A 21227-nucleotide genomic window follows, 5' to 3' on the forward strand; every position below is an offset into this window, starting at 1 on the left:
GATTAAATGGATCCAAGTAAGTGAATTAATCTGATCTAACTAAGAAAATGTACTAAGAGGGGCAGCTAGGTGGCGCAGTGGATAGAGCACTGGCCCTGGATTTAGGAGGACCTGAGTTCAAATCCAACCTCAGACACATAACACTTACTAGCTGTGTGACCCTGGGCAAGTCACTTAACCCCATTGCCTAGCCCCCCCCCCCAAAAAAATGTATTGAGAGAAAAGGAAAGGAAGAGGCAGACAAGGGTAAATTACACTACAGGAAAAGGCACAAAAACCTATTACAGCAGAGGGAAAGAAGGGAGGGAGATGAGCATTGTTTGAACCTTACTCTCATCAGATTTGGCTCAAGAAGGGAATAACATAATCAGTTAGGTACTAATATTGGTAGACTTAGCCCTTCTCAGCAATGCAAAGATCTGAGACATCTACAAAGGCCTCATGATGGAAAATGCTGTCCACATCCAGAGAAAGAACTATGGAGTTTGAATGCAGATTGAAGCATGCTATTTGCTCTTTTTTCTTCTTCTGTTGTGTTTTGTTTCCTCTTTCTGGTGGTTCCTCCTATTGGTTCTAATGCTTACTTACAACATCACTAACGTGAAAATGTGTTTAATAGGAATGTATATATAGAGCCTATATCAGATTGTGTGCTGTCTTGAGGAGGGAGGGGGAGAAAAATTTTAAACTCAAAAGCTTATGGAAGTTATTGTTGATAAATCAAAATAAATTAATTAAAAAAAAAGGAAAAACAGATAAGAAGAGCTGTTCAGAATATGGAGGGCGCCATATTTATCGGGCAGGGGCCTGAACCTAAAGCAACGCCCACCAGCTGGGTAGTGACTCAGTAAACTGTGCCCACGAGGTCAGTGAACTGATGCCAAGGATAAGCCCTATTAGAAAGTCCTTTACACGTTGTCCTGTGTCATCCCAGATCTAAATATCCAGCCCTCTTCTACCCCAGAGCTCTAGGCCTGGGTCACCAGCTGCCTTGTGAACATCTCCAACTGGCTGCACCATAGACATCTTAAACAACCTGGCCAAAAACAGGACTCCTCTTTCCTTCCAAACCCTCCCTTCTTCAGAATTTCCCCCATTACTACAGAGGACACCACCATCCTCCCAGGGGAACTGGTGGCCTCCAGGTCCTCAAGTGTGGCCCTTTGACTGAATCCAGACTTCACAGACGTGTCCTCTGGTTCCCCACCCCTGCTCTAGCCTCTCCCCTACCAATCCATCCTCCACTCAGCTGCCACGGTGGTTTTTCGGTGTGGTACATCAGGACCAAAAACAGGCACATTATCAGCTCGGTCTAGGGATAAAAGCCCTGACAGTCACTGGATCTCGGACCTGCCTGCACAGTCAATACCATAAAATGGAAAAGAAAAAAAGTGTCTTGAACTTTGCCTTGGGTGACAACACCTGGGGACTTTACGTAGTGTTGGGAAAAGAGCCAACCACCCAGGTGTGAGTGGAGACTCACCATCTCATCGGCTACGTTGCCTTCTGAGGAACTACCCAAGAGTCCCACAGATTTCTTTGGTGGTGGTGGTGGTGGTGGTGTGTGTGTGTGTGTGTGACTTCAGTTTCCAAAGTCCTTCCACATCCACATTCCATTGAACCCCAAGATCACAGTCAGTGCTGGAAGGGACGTCGGTCACCTCTTCCAGGCCCCCCTCCTTTAAAGAATAAGTTAATGTTGTATTCCTCTGAACTTGACAAATAGTAACACGTGAGCACTTTCACACACAAACAAGAGAAAACCCACCAGTCTCCATCACTGGTGGGTTGGGGGGGCGGTCTTCAAGTACATGATACATTCCTGTCATCAGCCCCAAAGCTGTCTAGTGGCCTTGTTCCCTCTGAAGCGCTCCGGGCGCCGTTCACCGACTCAGCTGAAATCTCTGTCCGCCTCTCTGGGCTTCAGCTTCCCCAGCTGTTAAGTGAGTTTGGGAGCAGACTCTCCCCACAACGTGGTAGAGCAGAAAGATCCCTTATCTTGGAATCCCAAGACCTGGGTTCAAATCCAGACTTCAACATTAGCTGTGTGACCCAAGGCAAGTCATTTCCCTCCAGTGAGCCTTACTTTCCCCACCTGTAAAATAATTTAAATGCTGAGTGCCTCTGTGGATAGAGTGCCAGGCCTGGGGTCGGGAAGACCTGAGTTCTAATCTGCCCTCAGACACTTCCTGGCTGTGTGACCCTGGGCAAGTCACTTCGATGCTCTGTGCCTCAGTTTCTCATCTGTAAAGTGGGCATAATACCAGCACCTATTTCCCAAGGTTGTTGTGAGGATCCGAGGAGATAACGCTTGTAAAGTACTTTGCAGTCCTCAAATCATTCTTTGACAATGATAGCTAGCCTCTGTAGAGGCTTTAAAGTTGGCAGGACTTCAGAAATGGCATCTCACTGGAACCTCACGACAACCCTGAGAAGCAGGTGCTATTATTATCCCCGGTTTACAGTCGAGGAAACTGAGGCAGGCAGAGGTGAAGTGACTTGGCCAGGGTCACCAGCTAATAAGGGTCCGAGACTGAATCCAAACCCGAGTCTTCCCGCCTCCCGGCCCAGCGCACTCTCTGCTGCAGCGCCCCCTAGCCGCCTCTAGCAGAACGCAAGGCCTCCAAGGGCCTCGTATCCCCAGCCCCCAGCACGATGCCAGGCACGTGGCGAGCATTTGCCAAATGCTCACTGACCTGAGCGAATGAGCGATTTTGAATTGTACTCCAAGTGTATAAGGAAGGCCTGATGGGAGGTCACTGTGGTTGTGCTCCGTATGGGTGTGTGCTGAGGGCTCAGTGAGGGTGGTGACGACAACGGCGGCCAGACGAGGGGGGCGCGCTCGCGCACGCCTCCCCACTCTTTGGGGCGCGCGCGGGCACGCCTCCCCCCACTCTTTTTGGGCGTGCGCATGCCTCCCCCACTCTTTTGGGGCGCGCGCACGCCCCCCCCCACTCTGGGGCGCGCGCGCGCATGCCTCCCCACTCTTTTGGGGCGCGCGCGCGCATGCCTCCTCAGTCTGGTCTCCTCTGCCCAGACGCCTCCCGGGTGCGCCCTGCCTTTGCCTCCCCAGACACTAACGCTGCCGAGCAGCGGACGGTGGAGCGTGTGTGTGCGTCCTCTCCACTTAGCCCCGGCTTCTCACTGCCTGTTTACGTTCTGGCCTTTCCTGCGTCCCGAGTCCCCGCACTGGGAGGCTCTACTGAAGATTCTGTTGGCGTTGTGCTGGGAGAAAGACGCCGGGTGTGCCCATCTCGTGAAGGTGCCCGCCGCCCTGGCAGGCTCCTCACCCAGGGGTCACAGGCCGCTCCGACTCAGGGTGGGGAGAGCCAATGACCTGGGTCCGGTGACGAGCCCTCTCTGTGCCTCAGGATCTCTCCTGTCAAAGGAGGGGGCTGGACTCCATGGCCCCGCCGGTCCCTCCCAGCGCCGGATCCAGGTCCCAGGACTCCGTCCTAGCGAGTGTCCGGCTCATAGCTCCACCCCACACTAAGGCTCCCTGCCTGTGCTGTGCCCTCACAGGTGTGTGGCCCTTTCACGAGGACTTTTTGGAGACAGAGGCTCACTGGGGAGATGAGGTTGGACGTGGCAGAGGGATGGGCGCTGCCTGCCCTGGCTCTTCCCAAGTAGCTGCTTAGAGACTGTTCTCTGGGATCGCCCTGCTCAGGCCCCGAGGCATCTGGCTTTAGGCCAGTCTGCAGCCTAGACCCCCTGCCCAGCTGGACGTATCCCACTGGACTCGGAGCACCTCAATTCCAATCGCTGCCTGTGTGCTGTGTGACTTTGGGTCACATCCTTTCCCTCTCTGGGCCTGTTTCCTAATCTGTCACATGGGGTATAGACCCTGACCACCTGTGGGAGGAAAATCATTCCACAGAGTAAGCCACGCCCCCCAGTCTCCATCGCTGTATGTCCTGCATTTGAGGGGCAGCTTAGAAGCATCCTGTAACCTGTAGGGTGAAGGGTGACAGAAGTGAGCCGGAAGGCCCTTCTAGCTTGGATGCTCTGTGTTCAGAGGGCCTTTCCAGCAATGACGTTCTGTTTTAGCAGACTGATGATGATGATGAAGGCTGACGGGCTGAATGAAGAAGGACGTGTGCGTTTTTGAATGGTGCAAGAATTTGCTTTGCTTGACTTTGCATGTTTGTTTCATGACTTTTGTTTTTCTTTTTTCTCTGTGAGGTGGGAGGAAGAAAAACAATGCATGTTGATTGAAAAAAAAAATAATAGAAAGATTCTAGGCCTCTGGCCGTAGAGCTGGAAGGGCCCTTGCAGGCCATCAAACCGCCCTTATTTCCCAGGTGAGGCAACAGGCCCAGAGTCATGTGACTTGGCCAAGGTCATCCAGGTCCCCGGACTCCAAAGCCAAAGGTGTTTTCATTACATTTCACCCTATTGCCCCAGGACTCTGGGCCAAAGCCTCAGCCACAAGAGTCTTGGAATAATCTCTCCAGAACCGATTGTCCGATTCCACCAGTTCATTTCTACACATTGTTAAGCCATGACATACAAGGCCCTGTGCTAAGCCTTCTCACCCTCTCCAAGATCACCCTTGACTGATTTGCTGTGGCTCATTCATTTCAGAGCTAATGTCAAGGAAGGGAAGACTGGACTCCCTGCTAGATTCCCCCGAGCAGCCTCCATCTGGGCTCTGACCTTCCCTTCCCAGACCAGTGGAGGGGTCTGGCCGTGTGCAGAGTGGTAGAGCAAAGCCAGAGCCCAGCGGCCTAGAAAGCCCAGCCACCTTTAGCTAGATCAGTCTCCACTGTGCATCTTCATCAGCTGCAGCTTCCCCTCCATTCTCCGAGCTCCATACCTCCACCAGGCCCTTCCGAGCGATCCAAACAGGAGGGTGGCCACAAGGTCATTGACTGATGCTCTAAAGCCCGAGCCTCCGTTCCTCAGCTGGAAAATCAGCCTTGGTGGTCTTGCCCAGTGTGAAAGCTCCAATGTGGAGGGGGACAGAGCCTTTCCATCACCTCCATTTACTCACTTATCTTCCGAGAGGCAAGGCAGTATAAAAGAGAGTGTGCTGGCTTCTGAAGCTGGAGGACCCGGTTTAAAAAACTGGCTTTGGTACTTTACTCTCAGCTAGGCATGTTAGTTAAGTTCTCTGTGCCTCAGTTTCCTCATCTGTAAAAAAATCATTTTAATCAAGAATTCTTAACCTGGGGTAGATGAACTTATGTATATACATATGTGTGTATTTCGATAGGGTGTTTTTTAATATAATTGTCCCTTATGAATTACAAAACGTGGTTCTGGAGGGAGCACGGCAAGGCTGGGTGGGTGGGGTGGGGGAGGCGCAGGAGGCCTGGCGGCCCTACCGCCTACCCCAGAGTGGGAGCAACTTGCCTGGCAACCACAGCATTCCAACTCGGCTGTGGCCCACTACTGCCACCATGATGGCGAACACACTCGTATCCCTCCCTGAGTCATCCAGTCAATCACTGGCTAGCCCGGAGCAGACTGCCCCCAAGTCTCCTCCCCAGTTCTCTCAGCCCGTCCTGCTCCACTTGACCTACTCCCGCCACCAGCCTTGCTGGCCTTTCTGCTCCACCCTCTGGGAAGCTGCTTCCATAGTGGACACACTTCTCAGCTCTCCCTTCTCCTTGTCCTTGTGCTCTGTCCATCCACCGGCCTGCACTGAGACCTGGCTCCCATAACCCTGCCGAAGCCCTGGCCCTATTCTAGACGGAACCGGCCCCGGGCAGGGGACAGCAGGCCCATCACCTCCCTCTGGACGGCCTCACTCTCAGGAACATGTTGCTCTTCACCCAGCCCCGTTCCAGACTTACCCTCGTGAGCCCTGCCTCTACCAGCGGGAGGCCTCTCTGTAGAGGGGAGCACTCCCCCCTACTTCTCACCAGTGAGGTGAACATGTAAACCAACCAGGTAAGTGCAAAGCCAAGGCGCAAGAAAAAGGGGATTCTCACACTCTTATACTCACGAGATTAATAGTTTATTTGTTTTCTAAAATATGCATTTCAAAGAGACTCCCAAACTGAGGTTTCGACAATTTTTTGGCAAATCTTTAGCTTGTGGATGAATGCTTATGATGGTAAGTTTTCATGACACACCCATCCACTCCAAGCAAACTACTGAGACTTGTGGGAAATATTCCATGAATATATAACCTATGATCTCTTAAAGCAAACAGCACAGCTAAGCAATGCCTACAGTATTTTCGTTACACAAAATAAAGACTTTCTCCCTCCCCCCTAAAGTAATGCCAGGGCCACTTCCTACACAGGAACGTGGCCACTTACCTGGCAGTGACTGACTCCTTGGCTATGGGGAAGACCTAGTTTTCCATCGATCACAAATGGACAGTTTTGGTACAACGTTACATACACGTGCACTCTGTAACTGTTAACAAGATGGAGCAAGTTTTTACAGTGTTCTGCTACGAGAACCCAAGGAGGGACTGCTGCTAGCCTGCAGCGGAAGCCCCGCCCGATTTCTGGACTCCACTGATCCCTCCTTTGGGGGTCGTGATCAGAGGCCAAGTCCACTACAATAGGGCGGAACTCGTAGGGACCACCGAGCAGATTTAAATATGCCTTAATTTAACAGTCATCAAGCAGTCTCAAAGTCAGATCCACAATCAAAAAGTCTTTCAGCTAATTTTAAAACAGTAGACATGCTCTTTAGATTTTCTGAATATCAAATTATATATACACATATACACAGAGACAGGACACAGAGGCTAATAAAAAGTTTCTTAACTAATTTTACAGTTGCATTCTCTGGAAAAGTTAGTCTTCATCCTTTCAACCTTCCAAATCACTGACAAAACTGTTGATCAACTTGCAAAGAGTGGAGTCTGAAGCAATCTTATAGAGGAAATAGCTCTGAAATATTCTAAATTTTTGAGTGCTACTTAAGACTATTTTGGAAACTCACATCTAAGGCCAAAAATGCATCAAGAGCGTTTACGATAAAGGGGCAAACATAATCTTTTCTGATCTTCCCATGAGCCACTGCGACACACGCCGCCTACAGCCGTAGCTGCTCTGAAGCAGCACAACACACACGGACACAGGGGCCCTCATCAACTCGAGATCAGTGTGCACAGACTGGCGCCATAACTTAAGGAGAAGTGAACAGGAGGATAAAAAGGTGTATAAAAAAGTCTAACTGTACAGAGCCTTGGAATGAAACAAATCTCAAAAGTATCACTAAGAAAATGAACTGTAAGTTTTTAATTTGAGATGCAGATGACATAGGAAAATAATCAATTAAACAAAAAAAATAATCACCTGAACCCACCATTTAATTGGAGAAAGAAAAGAGAGAAAGATGTGGGAAGGGTTATTCAAATCCATGATAAGAAGGCTAGCCAGGGAGAAAAGGACTCTGGGTATTTCTTGGTTGTACTGCTTTTCACACTCAGACCTCCAGATCTGCATTAGGAAGAGGGTTTCACAAACCCCCAGTGACGTGACCGACTCATCTGTCTCCAGGGGCACACGCCCCTGAAGCCCAAAGCAACAGAACCATCATTCTGTGCATAAAAAGAAATATGTACATTCTCTACGCCACGTGCGCGTCTGCCGGCACTGATGCACATGCGCGCGCGCACACACACACACACACGCACGCACACACACGTCTGTCCAGGGGCCCACAGTGAATGCAGCACGTCGGGGATGGCTTCCTCCTGGGTCACTGAATCGCTTCTACGTAATTCGCCGGGTACAAGCCGACGTGTCCGCTGTCCAAACGTCCTTTACACCAGCCTTGTTCATCTTCATCCTCGATTTTGGTCAGCTCGTCTCCTGGGAGAAACAAGGCAAAGAAAGACTGCAGGTGAGCGGAAGGAAAGCTGGAGGTGACGGAAGAGGCCGTCAAGGCCGGCTTGTGAGCCTGGGGCTCTCTCCAGGCGGCTGTCACAATGTCCAAGTGTCGCCGTCGGTTCCAAATGGCCCTCCGGCCTACACAGAAACAGCGTCACATCAGTAATGATTACGGCTCAGCGGAGGATCCCGAACCAAAGGGAGAAGAGACAGAACTCCAATGAAAGCTGAGGGAATAAAACCGACACAGCAAGTCGGGGCAAGGGAACGCGCCTCTCTCGAGCACCTACTGCGTGCCACACACTGGGCTGGCACTTCACAGCCACTATCTCATTTAATCTCCATAGCAAGGGGGGGCGGGTCCTGATGCTGTCATGATCCCCTTTTACAGCTGAGAAGACTGAGGCAAGCAGAGGTTAAGTGACTTGCCTAGGGTCACGCAGCTCAGGTTTAAGGCTGGATTTAAATTCAGGTGTCTTCCTGACTCCAGGCTTGACGCTCTAACCACTGAGCCACCAGATGCAGGAAAGGGAGGAAAACTAAATTGGAAAAAGAAAAATCTTTGCATCAAAAAGCTGATAAAACCTGATATCCGGTATGTATGCGGCACAGTGATACAAATCTTCAAGACCACGGGGCGAAGGATGTCAGAGTTAAGGAAAAGAAAGGTTTTCCAAATTAGCGAGATAATCTCCAAGGCCATTTAAAAAGCAGCTTCTGCACTGTGTCAGCTCTGCCCGATCGTGCCCCACGGCTGGCACGTCCTTGACACGTGCTCGACCAAGGAGAGGGAAGGCAACGTACCGGCCTTGAAACTCAGCTCATCGTGCTCCTGGCCTTCGTAGTCGTAGAGGGCTCGCACCCGCACCTCGGTCGCAGAGGTGGCGTCTTCGTCAAATGGGTTGGAGTCCCCATTTGCATCCGTGGAGGAGAATGGATTGTTGGCCTCCTCATCAGACCACTCAGTCGGGTAACTCTGGGTTTTCTCATAGCTGCTGACGCTGAAAAGAGACATGGAATTACTTCTCCTCACTCCAGGGCCGGCAGACCTGGGGCGAGCAGACCTACGGGGAGTGACCAGTGCCCCCGCCCACTAGCAGGGCAGCCCCAGAGCTTGGAGGTGGGGTGGGGCGTGCCCTCTATGGCCCTCACGGTAGCCTGGAGGGGAGGGAGAGCAGGAAGGGGACAGACGCTCAAGGTGAACACCCAAGCCACATTCACAACGGAGCCGAGGGACAGAGGGAGGGCCCGAGGGCACCTTCAGTCCCCTCTCTGAGCAGAGACCACTGGAAAAGCCAAGCTGCAGCAGACACGGCCAGGCAGAGTGGTCACCCGCTCTGGGCACGGGGCGGCCTAGCGTTGAAAACACGGTTAAGAGGAGGACAAGGAGGAAGCGCCCTGACGGTGTTAGCCAGCATGGGCCCCCGGGGGCCACCTAAGGAGCCCAGGGGCCAACGGAGACCAGGAAGAAAGACACGTTAGGGGTGCAAGAGTGAGCCTGCGGTTCAGGTCTTCATGCAGAGGAGTGCCGCCACACCCCGCCCTGGGGAGCCCTGAGTGGAGAGAGCGCGAGAGAGCGAGGAGGAAGACAGAACGGCAAACTCTTTCACCAACTTTTTCCGCTTATTGTCCTCCTTCTCACTGACAGTACTCTCCGTGTCCTCTTCGTCCTCAAAGGGGTTGTAACTTGACTGGGATTGCACTGACTGAACTGTGTCACTCTGGACACTAAGGTTACTATTTGGGAAAGAAAAAGCAGCAGAATGACCCCGCCTCGTTGGGAGGCAGCACACAGACGTCCTGGCCACGCCAGGCTCGGCGGCGGAGGAGGGGAGGGCAGCCAGGGGCTGGCCTCATGCTTGGGGCTCCTGACTTCCCTCTTAGGGGAAACCTCCATCCCGCACAAGGAGACCGGCCCATCTGCGTACTCCCAGAGCAGATGCAGAGGCTGCCCCAGAGCGGGGCTGACGGGCCAGAGCTGCCCTCGGTGGCACCCCTTCCACCCCTGGCCTGGGCTATAGGAGCTGCAGCAGCTCTTTGGGGCCAGCTTCTGAGAGGGCCCAGAGCACAGTCCTCCGGGATGGGCAGGAGCAGGGCTCGGCATCGCTGAAGGCGACTGTCCCTTCCCAGAGGTGGGGACGCACAGGAGTACTGGAGAAAGACACCTGGGCACGGCCGGGAGGGGCTGGCTTTTTTTTAATTCCAGCTGCAGATATGATGACTGACCCAGCTGGCAGTATTTGGGGCATCTGAGTGTGGCAGACCTTTGGCTGGCCAGGCACAGCCCTCCATCGAGGGTCAGCTGTGCCTCAGCAGAAGGCAAAAGCCCATTCCACTTGGGGATGGCTATGCAGACCGGACATGGGCCCAATCTCCACCCACTCCCCAGCTGAGTCTGTCTGGAAGAGCCAAGCAAAAGAAGCTCTTGTCAAACCCTTGGGAGCCAATGCCCAGCCCTTCCCACTGAGTGACCACAGGGCCCCAAGCAGCTTAGACCTCAGTGCCCTCATGCTCTCTTGGATACCCCAGGCACGGGGCTGCCCTCCCTCTAAGGCACACAAACCCAGTCACTATCATATTTGCCAGGAAGAGAGCAGGGGAAAGCAGGCCCTGGTCACTAAGTGCCTGAGACCTGGCTCCTGTAGCCAAGTGCCACCCCCAGGCTAGGAGTAGCTTATCACCAGATGCTTCTTGGAGCTGAGGAGCTGACTACAGCCAGATTTCTAAGCTCCAGCACCATGTCTGCAGGAACCATCTTTGCCCTGTCCAACGCAGGGACACCCTTCCCTCGGGGCTGCTCCTTCCAGCTGTCTCCTGTCATATCCCCCTCCCCCCTTACACTGGGAGCCTCTCAAGGGCAGGGGAGACCCCATTTAAAAAATTTTTCACATCTCTAGTGCCTTGTACCTAATATGAACTGAAAAGTACAGAAGTGGACTGATGCTGGACTTTGCCCCCAGTGGGCCTAGAAAGTTAACGGTGACTGGCAGCCATCCACGGTGCCGCCTGCCAGCAGGGCCTGAAGGAAGGGGCTTCTCAGCCCTCTCCACGGGAGTCACTCCCAGAGCTCCCTGAGTCCCAGTGAGCCTAGGCTGGCGGGGAGCTATAGCCCTCCCAAGAGCATGAGAGCGGTGACTGCCTCCTGCACACACTCCACTATTTTCAGGGTGCGTCATGCTTTGAGACAGTCAGCCACCATCTGTAGGCGGCTCGAGGCTGGACACTAGGCAAGGCCGACTTCCAACCCCAGCCAAGTTGCTGACTCATTTCTGAAGTGAGGAATGTCCAGAGGCAGCAGTGGGGAAGCTGGTGAAACTGTATGAAAAATCCCATCATTACACAGACCAAGCTGATGAGGACCCGGAAACACCCAAAGGAAGCAGTGGCCCAGCCCCCTCCTGCATCGCCCCCTGGTGTTTGATCTCCGCCCCCCACCTCCTGAAGGGGCGGCAGGCACACGGCAAAGGCCCTTTGGGTGTGTGGCCCCGAAGGCCAGCCTGGCACGTTTCCACTGAGCCCTCCCCGTTGCCTCCCCTGCTGGAGTCCGGTGGTCCCGGTGCGCACGCCGCTGCTCACCTGCTATGCTTGTGGGGAAGGGCCTGGTCACCCGTCTGGCTGATCCCCGTCAGGGTCACGCCATCTGAAGCCTTCTTCTTCTCTCGCCTGCTCAGTGTCCGATTCAGATCCGCAGACCACTCCTGGACGACGAGCAGAGCAGGGGGAAAGGAGAAACTCATGAAAAAGAGACCCTGGACGTCTGCCCCACTCCTTGTCCTCAGTCTCCCTTCTGTCCCTTATCACCACAGAATAGCCGTCACCCTATGGCACTTCAGGGCTTACTAAGAGCTCTCTGCCAGGATGGACATGCCAGCTGAGCAGCTCCTGTTCCACAGAGAAGGAAAACAAGGCTCAGACTTGCCCCCATCTCTGGGTGCAACAGGATGTCAAGTGACCTTGGCATCTTCTGGGGACCTGACCCTCTGACGTCCTGAGGACGGTCAGATGCCAAACGAGAGCTCAAGTGCGAGCCTCAGGCTCTGTGGACTGCCTTCCCATGCGGAGATGCAGGGCACGTCCTAGGGGATGAGAAATCCCTCAGAGGAAGGGTTGGGCCCCCCTCCATCACAGGACAACCGTTTTCTCCTTTCTGTTCCTCTGCCTAATGTTAATATCATCATCAATGACAATTTATAGAGAGGCAATGAAATAGAGAGCCAGCCTCAGCACCTGCAAGTCCTGGGTTCGACTCCCACCGGTTCCCCCCACCAGCAGTTTCCAGACTCTCCATGCAGATGGGCTTCCCCCCAACCCGGGGATGAGAAGACAGGTCTGGCCCCTCCCTTTGGCCTGACCGATGCTCATCTTTTCCTGAGGCCTCCAGGTTTACAAAACATGTAGCTGATGGCAGGAGCCCCCCAAAAGAGGGTGGGAGACTAGATTCCCTGGTTCTGCTTGTGCTCTACAAGTGAACAAAAGCTTCATTCTACATACCAAGCACGATACCCCACCACGTGTGTGTTCAGAGGCTGGGGCCATGCCTGAGGCAACGTGGACAGTAGTGACTGCACGTCCACCGAGCCTAACCCACCCTTTCGTATATACAGCAACTGAGCAGTAAGCCTCTATGAAGCCCCCACTACATGCCAGGCACCTGGCCAGGAGCCACACATGCCAGGCAGAAGTAAACAGCTTCCATGCAGGAGACCGCATGCGTATTCAGAGATGCAGACAAAACAGATGCACAGCAGAGGCGAGGGAACAGTCACATGCAAAGACCCCAACCTTGTCAGTGAGAGGAGGGGCCTGGCGAGACCCTCGGAGAAGGCTCTTCACCTGGGCCTCACAGACTCTTATCAACATTGATGGGAAAAAAGGACAGCTGTGTTTCTGCTAATCTCTAACTGAAACCGAGCATTTCCTCCAATTCTTTACAACCCAATTTTGGGAAGGTATCCTGGGCTTCCCCAGCTGACCAAAAGAGGCTTCGGAAGCTCTGAGCTCAGCCAGCTCCGCAGGCCGAAGGCAGGGTTTGGAAGGCTGCCCCGAGGCCTGAGAAAGGCCAGGCTGTACCCCTTTACCTCAAGATAGGGCCAGCCACCATCTCAAGGAAGGGCTTAAAACTATGTCCATGAGCATCACACGCCTGTAAGAAAGTTGGTCTGATGGCAGTCTGGCTCACATGCACTCTGAAAGCCGACTTAAATGGGAGTGGAGCAGCTCACTGAGGAGGCAGCACGATGAGCTTCTGACCACTTCCCCTCTGTGCTCTTCCCACCTGCCCTGGGAACAGCTGGTTTTTCATCTGGATCCCATGCTGGGGAAGTTTACAAAGGCAGGCTCTGGCAGGCTTGTGTTTCTCTGCCTTGGTTTACTCTTTACTGCATTAGAAACAGGTGCGGGTGTGTGTGTGTGTGTGTGTGTGTGTGTGTGTACACGTGCGTGTGTGCGTGCGCGCAGATGAGAGGTAGTATAACCCCCCTGCAGGAGACATGAAGGAGGTGGCTAGGACTCCATCTTTCAGGGGAGAAAGGTGTTCTGCACAAATTTTACTTTCTCCAATTCTCTGTCGAGTACAGCCCGGCCGGGTGCTCTGTGCAGTCTGCTCAGACCCGTCTGTCCACTGGCTCTAACTCAGAGAAGCCAAGTGAGAGCCACGGTGCATCCTGGGATTTGGCAAACAAGAACGGGAGCTGCTCCCGCTCAAACAAGGTGCAGGCCGAGCCCACGCATGAACACTAACAGCAAAGTAGCACTTACTTCATCCTCGGCACACGGAAAGCATAAAAGGCAAGATCATTTCATTAGAAAAGACTGAAACCTGAACGGAGGCTCACGGGGCCTCCCACCCTCCCCTGTTGGGGGGGGGCAGGGTGGGGCAGCCTCCCCAGGACCCGAGGCCTTGGTGGACATCACTAGCTGGCGCCCCCGGCTCCCGGAGTCCCGAGGGCCACCCGCGTGAGCCGTGCAGTGGCCTCACCCAAGCGGTGTCCCGGCCCCGGCCCCTTGTCCCAAGTTAATGGGGAGAGGAAGCTGCTGAACGCCCAGAGAGTAGGCGGGGCTTGGCTGCCCATTCTTCCTCTGCCCAGCAAGTTTCAGCTGGGAGCACCAGGTGCTCGCAGCAGGCATGGGCAGGCAAGGATGCTGACCCTGTTCAGAGGAAGGTCACCCCACGGTGGATCCTAACTCGCCTTCCTAGCAGGGCCCAGGGCGGCAGAAATGGTTTCTCCCACCCATTTCCCTGGAGCATCACTAAAACACAGCAGGTAAGGAGGAGGAGGACTCTCTGGCAGGTGAATTGATGGATTCTCTGCCTGTCCCCTGGGCTTGAGTCAGGACACACCCGGCTAGGGTTACATCTAGCACAGCTGCTTCTAGCCAAGCCAGGTTATGGGGCTCCAAAGTACAGACAGTCTGCCAGGCTTATCAGGGCGTCTCCAAAGTGGAGTTATTCCCGAGAAACTTCCCTGTCTTTGCTGGTTAAAACAAAAAACAACTAACAACCCCACAGACTGCTGAAGATAAATATTTCCCAGGCTCCACACTGAGATTCAAAGGGAGAGATAGCAGGGACTGTTCAGGGTCACCTGGCCCAATTGCCTCATTCTACAAAGCAGTGACCGCAGGCCCACAGAGCTGCCCAGGAAGTGTAGCTGATTCAAGCTGGGGCAGGCCGCTACGATCCAGCTCCCCTCGGAGGGGCTGGCAGGGAGCTCTGGGATGGGACCACAGGTCCATAGCCTGCAGAGGCCACCCCTCCACCCACAGAGCACCTCGTATCCATTTCAGAAGAAGGAGAATTTAGAGCACCAGCCCTAAAGTCAGGAGGACCTGAGTTCAAATCCGGCCTCAGACCAAACACTTGACACCTACTAGCTGTGTGACCATGGGCAAGTCACTTAACCCCAGTTGCCTAAAAATAAAAAAATTTTTAAAAAAAGAAGGAGAATTCTATTTGCCAGGATCTCTGTTGAATTTCAACAATTAAAGGAAAGCCTGATTGAGGACCAAGCTGATTAGCCAGCATCGTTACTCACCAAGCAAACCTCGGAGATCTTTAAGGGAATTTGTAAAAGGGGAGAAAAATGGGCCCTCCAGCTCAGAGTCCCCACCCCCTTCCAGAAGCCGTGCTGGTGAACCTGGATTCTTGCTCTGATGACACCTTGGAGTTCAGGGCACGGCCCGCAGGACTTTTTATTACTTAGGATCCCAGAACAGAGCACAGATCTAGGGGCCTCCAAGCCCTCATTTTACAGAGAAGGAAAACCAAGGCTCAGGGTCATACGGGCAGGAGAGGCCTTGGAACCCAGACCCTGCGACAGCACATGCGCCCCAGGCCTGCAGCGTACCGACTCACCTCTGCTACCACATCCCATCTAACTAAGCAACCTTTCCTGGCACAGTCAGGAACACCTTCCACAATGTCAGTACCAACACAGCCTCAGAGTAGGAAGAGTCCTTCACTGAGGTCCGGCCGAGAGCCACGTCCCCACCCGGCCCTCTCCTTAGCTCCCCCAGGTACCTGGCGTCCGGCTGCAGTGCCGCACAGCTCCGACGGGAGGCAGAGCCCAGCCCTGGCCCCTCCACCTCCCACCCACACATTCTAGTTCTGACCACCACGTCCCCAGGGTCTCTTCAGCTGTGTATGCTGTCCACCCAGCCCAGCCTGCCTGGCCCTGGACTGCTGTCTCAGCTTAACGTACAGTTCTGCCGACTAGGGCCAAGGGATTCCAGAGCTGATTCATGCCCTCCGCCCCGTCAGTCTTCACTGACAACACTGTGCCAACAGTGGGCTAGCTGAAGAATTCTGGGTAACAGACGGTCTTCTCTGCAATGGAGTGCACAGCCCCACTCTGACTGCCCCTTCCTTCCTGGAACAAGGGTGAAAGAAAAGGCCCCGGGGGCCGGCCGCCTACCTCAAACTGGGGCCAGTTCATGGACATGCCGGGGCCGTGGTTGGCTCGGAACCACCTTAGGTCCTCCACCGCGTCTGCTGCCTGGATATTCTGCTCCAGCTCTCTGTAGATGTTCTTGTAGCTAGGCCAGGAGACAACGGGCAGGATAGTCACTACGAGACTCACCTGGGAGAAGCAGCCCCTTCCCTAAGCCTGAGGACATCCACCTACGAGGCAAACGCTGTCTCAGATGAGCCAGGCAACGAGTCGCAGGCATCTGGGGAGCACGGCCTGTGCTGGGCACAGGCAGATACAGGCATTCCTGCTGTGCCCGGTCCCTGCCCTCAAGCTGCATCTGGGGAGCTAAACCAGGTGCACAAACCCTTCTCAGAGCAATTAGGAGAGAAGGGAGCAGAAGCTATACTAACAGCTTCTTTCAGAGACCTTGGGATGACCCGTGGAAGAGGTGGTATAGTAAAAAGCCCATTTTACAGATGAAGAAACAGGCCCAGAGGAGAGATGTCATTTGCCCAGAGTCACAGAGCCAGTAAGTGACAGGCTGAGGACCCAAATCTCCTCCTGTGGGTGACCGTCTGGGGAACTTTTCTGTTCTATGATGTCACACAGAGAGCTCAGGAGCAATGCCTTCTCACTCCGAGGGTGACAGGAAGGAGGCAGAGCAGCCTTAGAAAGGATCCCACGTGTGAACCGAGCTTTGAAGGAGAAAAAAGAGGGCAAGAACCCCAGAGGACACAAAGTGACGAAGCAGGGCCTGTCAGAAGAGGCATCTTGCTTCACTTCCCACCTGGCAGAGTCACACATTGCTAGGCAGCCTGGCACTACCCACCCGAGTCCAAGGCTGGCTGCTAGGTGGCAGCATCCCCTACGTGCCCTCTGGGTGGAATTTGACTAGTTGGGATGAGAAGGCGGGGCTCCCTGCAATCCTTAACCTCAGCTTTTGATCCCTGGAACTGCTGCTTTTATGTTTTCAACACTACAATATTCAACAAACATTTGTTAAGTACCTACTGTGTGCCAGGTCCTGTGCCAAGCACTGGGGACACAAGGAAAGGCCGAAGGTAGTCCCTGCCCTCAACGAGCTTACACTGTAATGGGGGAAGACAAGCTGCCAGCTGCCGTGCCCCTGTCAGACATCTGCAGGGTAAGCTGGAGATAAGCAGCAGGGAGAAGGTGCCAGAATCCAGGCAGAGGAGGAAAGGCTTCCAGCAGAAGGCGGGGGGGGGGGGGGGCGCCCTGGCTGACACGTGGTGCGCCTACAATTTATCTGCATTTATTTCCCCGTTCACTGTCCCTGACATCCCTTCTGTAACCTCGGCCACACGGCTCTCCTGCCTGGGCTTTCTGTGGATTAGTAGCAGGACTCTACTGGGCACTAACCCACCCACCAGTTGGGAGAGAGGAGACCCCTGGAGGAGAAAGTGGGGACTACACCCCAGAGTGCTTGTGTTGTGTCCGACAAGAGTATTTTCCAGATGGAAGAAGCCAAAGCGGATGAGGGCCGCCTGGAGGAAGGAGACGCAGAGAAGGCTAGAGTGGAAGGCCCTGGCAGGGTCAAGCCCCAGGGCACGGAGGATCGCAGTGGGTTTTAGAGGGAGATGTGGAAACCATCTGGTGCCCCTTCCTCATTTTATTTATTTATTTTTTTCTTTTTCTTCTTTTCTTTTTTTTTAAGGCAATTGAGGTTAAGTGACTTGCCCAGGGTCACACAGCTAGTAAGTGTCAAGTGTTTGGTCTGAGGCCGGATTTGAACTCAGGTCCTCCTGATTTCGGGGCGGTGCTCTATCCATTGTGCCACCTAGCTGCCCCCTACCCGCCCCCTACCCTTCCTCATTTTTTTTTTTGCAATCCGTTTCCGTTTTATTTAAATTTTTTTTCCATATGCTTTTGAGTTGTTTTCCTCCCCCCCCCACCCCAAGACAGCGCACAAGCACAGTACAAGCCCTGGACATGCCAGTGTGATGACGGCAGTGCGGGCATTGCCCGAGTCACAGAAACCTTCCCTTGATGAATACGTTGCCTCCCCCTTTGACAGGGTGCTCCTTGAGGGCAGGGACAAGGGTTTTTGCCTTTCTTTCCACCCCTGGTGCTCAGCTCAGAGCCCGGCACACAGCAGGGCTCACTGAGTGCTTGCTGACCACACACACAGCCGCGTTCTACACGGAGCCCCCCAGGAGAGATGACGGTAAGCTCACGTGAGGATCCTCGGCTCCGAAGGCGTTACCTGGGACTGTTGGACAGGTCGAGATGCTTCTGAACCTCCAGCAACACCTCCCGGAAGAAGCGCAGCCGTTTCTCCTCAAACTGCTGACACTGCTCAAACACCTGCTCCATGTTCTCCATGTACTGGGGGGTGCCCTGGTCCAGCTCCTTCAGGGACTTCTCGTACTTCTCCTTGGTCTGGAAAAGAGCCGAAGGACTCACTGGTCACACGGGACCAAGGATTGGCGCCGGCCCCCAGGCCTGGCATTCACACGGGGGAGTGCCCACAGGCCTCCTCACACCCCTCCTCCGTGGCTGGCATTTAGGTGGCACCTAAAGGCATCTCCCCGGCAGAGAGAAAAGCTGGGCAGCCTGAGGCTGCTCCTTCTCTCCCAGCCCACCAGGCCATCCCGGCTTGGCTGTCAATGAATAAGCAGTGAGTAAGCACCTGCTGTGTGCAGGGCACTGTGCCAGGCAACAGGATTACAAAGACCAGAGTGAAATAAAGCGTCCCTCCCTTCAAGGAGTTTACAGACAGACGTGTGTGTGCTTGTATGTGGAGGTACAGAATAACTACAATGTAGTCTGTTGGGTTTTTTGGGGGGTGGGGTGGGGGGAGGGTGCGCCTAGAGAGGGGGAGTCAGAAAAGGCAGGAAAAGGAGACAGGGCATGCCAGGGGTAGAGGACAGCTTGATCAAAGTCCCAAAGAGGAGAGATCAGACAGTGAGAGGATCAGTCTGGCTGGAATAGGGACCACAGGAGGGGACAAGCGCATCCCAGGTTTGCAAAGGGAGGGGGCAGCTGTGAAGGGCTTTAAAGGCCAACCAGGACTTCATGTTTGATCCTGGAGGCAGCGGGGAGCCCCGGGTTATATGGAGGAAGAGAGGTGCCCAGTGTCTTCTGGGCTTTCAGAATCCCTTGGACAGCTGTGGGGAGGGGGGAGAGTTGAGACAGAGCTCAGTCAGAGGCTTAGAGAACAGTCCTGGCAGGAGCCATGAGGAGGTCTGAGCCAGTCGGTGACGGTGCGTGCAGGGAAGTCAACCCACTGGCTCTGCAGGGTCAGGGGCATGGAGGAATCACCACTGATATGAAGGTTTTAACCCAGAGACTAGAAGGACAGCAGCACCTTTAATCAGCATGAGGACATAAGGAGAGGAATGGGCTGGGAGGCCCAAGGGCATGTGTTTAGTTGCAGCCAGGCCAGATCTGAGCCGTGTCCGCAGGACGTGCATCTGGTAGGCAGATGGAGATGTGAGGCTGGAATCATAGTTCTGTGATTAAACCCACAGGAGTGGCTGACTCTCACCGAGTCAGAATCAGGGAGCTCGGGGACCCTCGGAAGCGACAATGAGAGAATGAGCCAGCAGTGGAGGCCAAGAAGGGGCTTTCAGAGAGGCCTTAAGGAGAACCAAGAGAGCAGAGCGCAGTGCTATGAGAGCCCGGGGAGAGGGGGGGAGCCAGAAGAAGTGGGTGCTGGATAGTATCGTGTGCTGCAGAGGCAAAGCTGGGGAAAAACGAGAAAAAGTTTCAGATGAGGGCAATTTGGAGACCACCGCATGGATGCACTGGAACGGTGAGGTCACAGAAAAACAGATAGATTCTCCCCTTGGAGGAAAGATCGAGGATGACGAGCTGAGGGGGCAGGAAGGTCTAGTGGGGGGCTCTCCAGGACTGGGCAGATCTAGGCATGTCTGGAGAAAGCGGGGAAGGAGCCAGTAAGTAAGGAGCGATGGGGCGGGGTCATCTGTGAGAGAAGACAGGAGGGCAGGGGACCAAGGGTACATGCAGAGAGAACTGGCCTCAGTGGAGACAAAGACCAATTCTTCAGCAGACACTAGTGTAAGAAGGGATGATTTCAGGGTTTGGAGGGGCAGAGACACAGAGGAGACAGCCCAGGGGGTGACCGACGCCCTGACAGGTACCTGACGACCTGGCCCTCTGCAGCCCTGTCTCGTGGTCTAGGACAGACCATGCCCCATCCAGTGGACCACTTGCCACCACATTGCCTATGTCTACAACGATTTTTCTCCATTATTTCAGACTCGTCCTTCCAGGACCAGCTCAGACTGAGCCACTTCCATCAAGTCTCCCCAGAGTCAGAAGCGCTTTCTTTCTCTCACATCATACACTGACCACGTGTTACCATGTGTTCCATCCCCCATCATGCTTCTGATGGGAGCAGGACTTGGTGTCTTTTCATCTTTTCATGCCAGCACAAAAACCTGGGAAGGGTCAGCAGTAAATACGCCCCCTACCTTACATCCTGCTCACAGCCCTCACCGTATCCCAAAACCAAGGTTCTGGTCTCTAATGCTCCTTTGTCCTAGAACCTGACCTCGTGAATCACCTCTTCTCTCTGGGACTCAGCCAATCTTTTCTTTCTTAAAAAATAAATCTGTGTTCACGGTTTTGGTTTTTACATCCACTATGTTTTTCCCTCCATCTCTCTTCTGCCCTCTCCCAGAGAGCCATCCTCGTTGTGAAGGAAAGGAGGAAGAACACAAGTCTGTCTTAGCCAGCCGCTGTGGGTAAGGGCCAAAAAAGAAGGATGGGAATGGCCGCCTCTTGCAAGGGGCACTCCCTCATCTCCTTTCCTCTCCCGAGCTCCAGGTGAGCACTCCTGGGTGTTCCTTAGAGAGCTCGGCCTTGCCGGCTCTGCCGCCCTGACCGCACTGCTCTCTCATATCTTTAGATACAAGTGGACCGCCTCTCATCCCATTTGATTTTTACATTTTTAAAGTTGTGTGCCTTTTCTTTTTGCTACCACAGAAAGTGCTGCTGTGAATGAATACTCTGGTCTGTATGAGACCTTCCCCCCTACCCCCACCCCCCGCCTCTGCCTTCTCTGGGGGACAGGCCCAGGCCTAGGATCTATGACTCAAAACAGAATCCCCATTTCCCAGAATGCAAAGACACCCACAGCTCTTCCTTCCTGCTTTCCTGGGGCCCTTCAAGCACTGCCCATCTCTGTCTTTTGACATCTTTGCTGATTTGCTGAATGCACAATGAAACCTCAACAGCTGCACTGCTCTCATTACAGATATGGAGCAATCCTGCACGTCACTGCTGATCGTCTGAAATCCTCCTTTTGAAAACTGTCCACTCAGAGCTTCTGACCCTCCCTCCCTCGGAGTCTAAGAATCGTCATGGCACAGACTGCCCGGCTTCATCTCGGAATGCCTAGCGCTAAGCCTGGGGCCTCAGAACCCTGGTTCTACCGATTGCTCATGAGACCTTGGGCAAATCACCTGTGCCCAACCTCTGCTGACAGAGACAGAAACCAGGGCTGTGAGAGACTTACACTGTCCACTCACCT

The 21227-nt window shown here is 53.9% G+C and overlaps 1 protein-coding gene across 7 annotated transcripts in view; it reads right to left on the reverse strand.

The window, feature by feature from the left end:
- Positions 1-5940: 5940 nt before the first annotated feature.
- PACSIN2 (protein kinase C and casein kinase substrate in neurons 2) overlaps positions 5941-21227 on the reverse strand; it is a 163337-nt gene continuing 148050 nt past the window's right edge. For 6 of the 7 annotated variants that reach the window (XM_078147774.1, XM_078147783.1, XM_020982798.2 and 3 more), the window contains 6 exons: positions 17934-18109; positions 15713-15833; positions 11376-11497; positions 9414-9536; positions 8604-8800; positions 5941-7781 (listed from right to left, as the gene is read on the reverse strand). In XM_078147774.1, coding sequence (XP_078003900.1) covers positions 7669-7781; positions 8604-8800; positions 9414-9536; positions 11376-11497; positions 15713-15833; positions 17934-18109 — 852 coding nt within the window. In that variant the 3' untranslated portion in view covers positions 5941-7668. The remainder of the gene's footprint in view (positions 7782-8603; positions 8801-9413; positions 9537-11375; positions 11498-15712; positions 15834-17933; positions 18110-21227) is intronic. The other variant, XM_020982800.2, reaches the window with a different exon arrangement.

The sequence above is a fragment of the Phascolarctos cinereus genome, unplaced genomic scaffold, assembly GCF_003287225.1.
Source record: "Phascolarctos cinereus isolate Bilbo 61053 unplaced genomic scaffold, phaCin_HiC Scaffold_1;HRSCAF=81, whole genome shotgun sequence".
NCBI classification, from domain to species: domain Eukaryota; kingdom Metazoa; phylum Chordata; class Mammalia; order Diprotodontia; family Phascolarctidae; genus Phascolarctos; species Phascolarctos cinereus.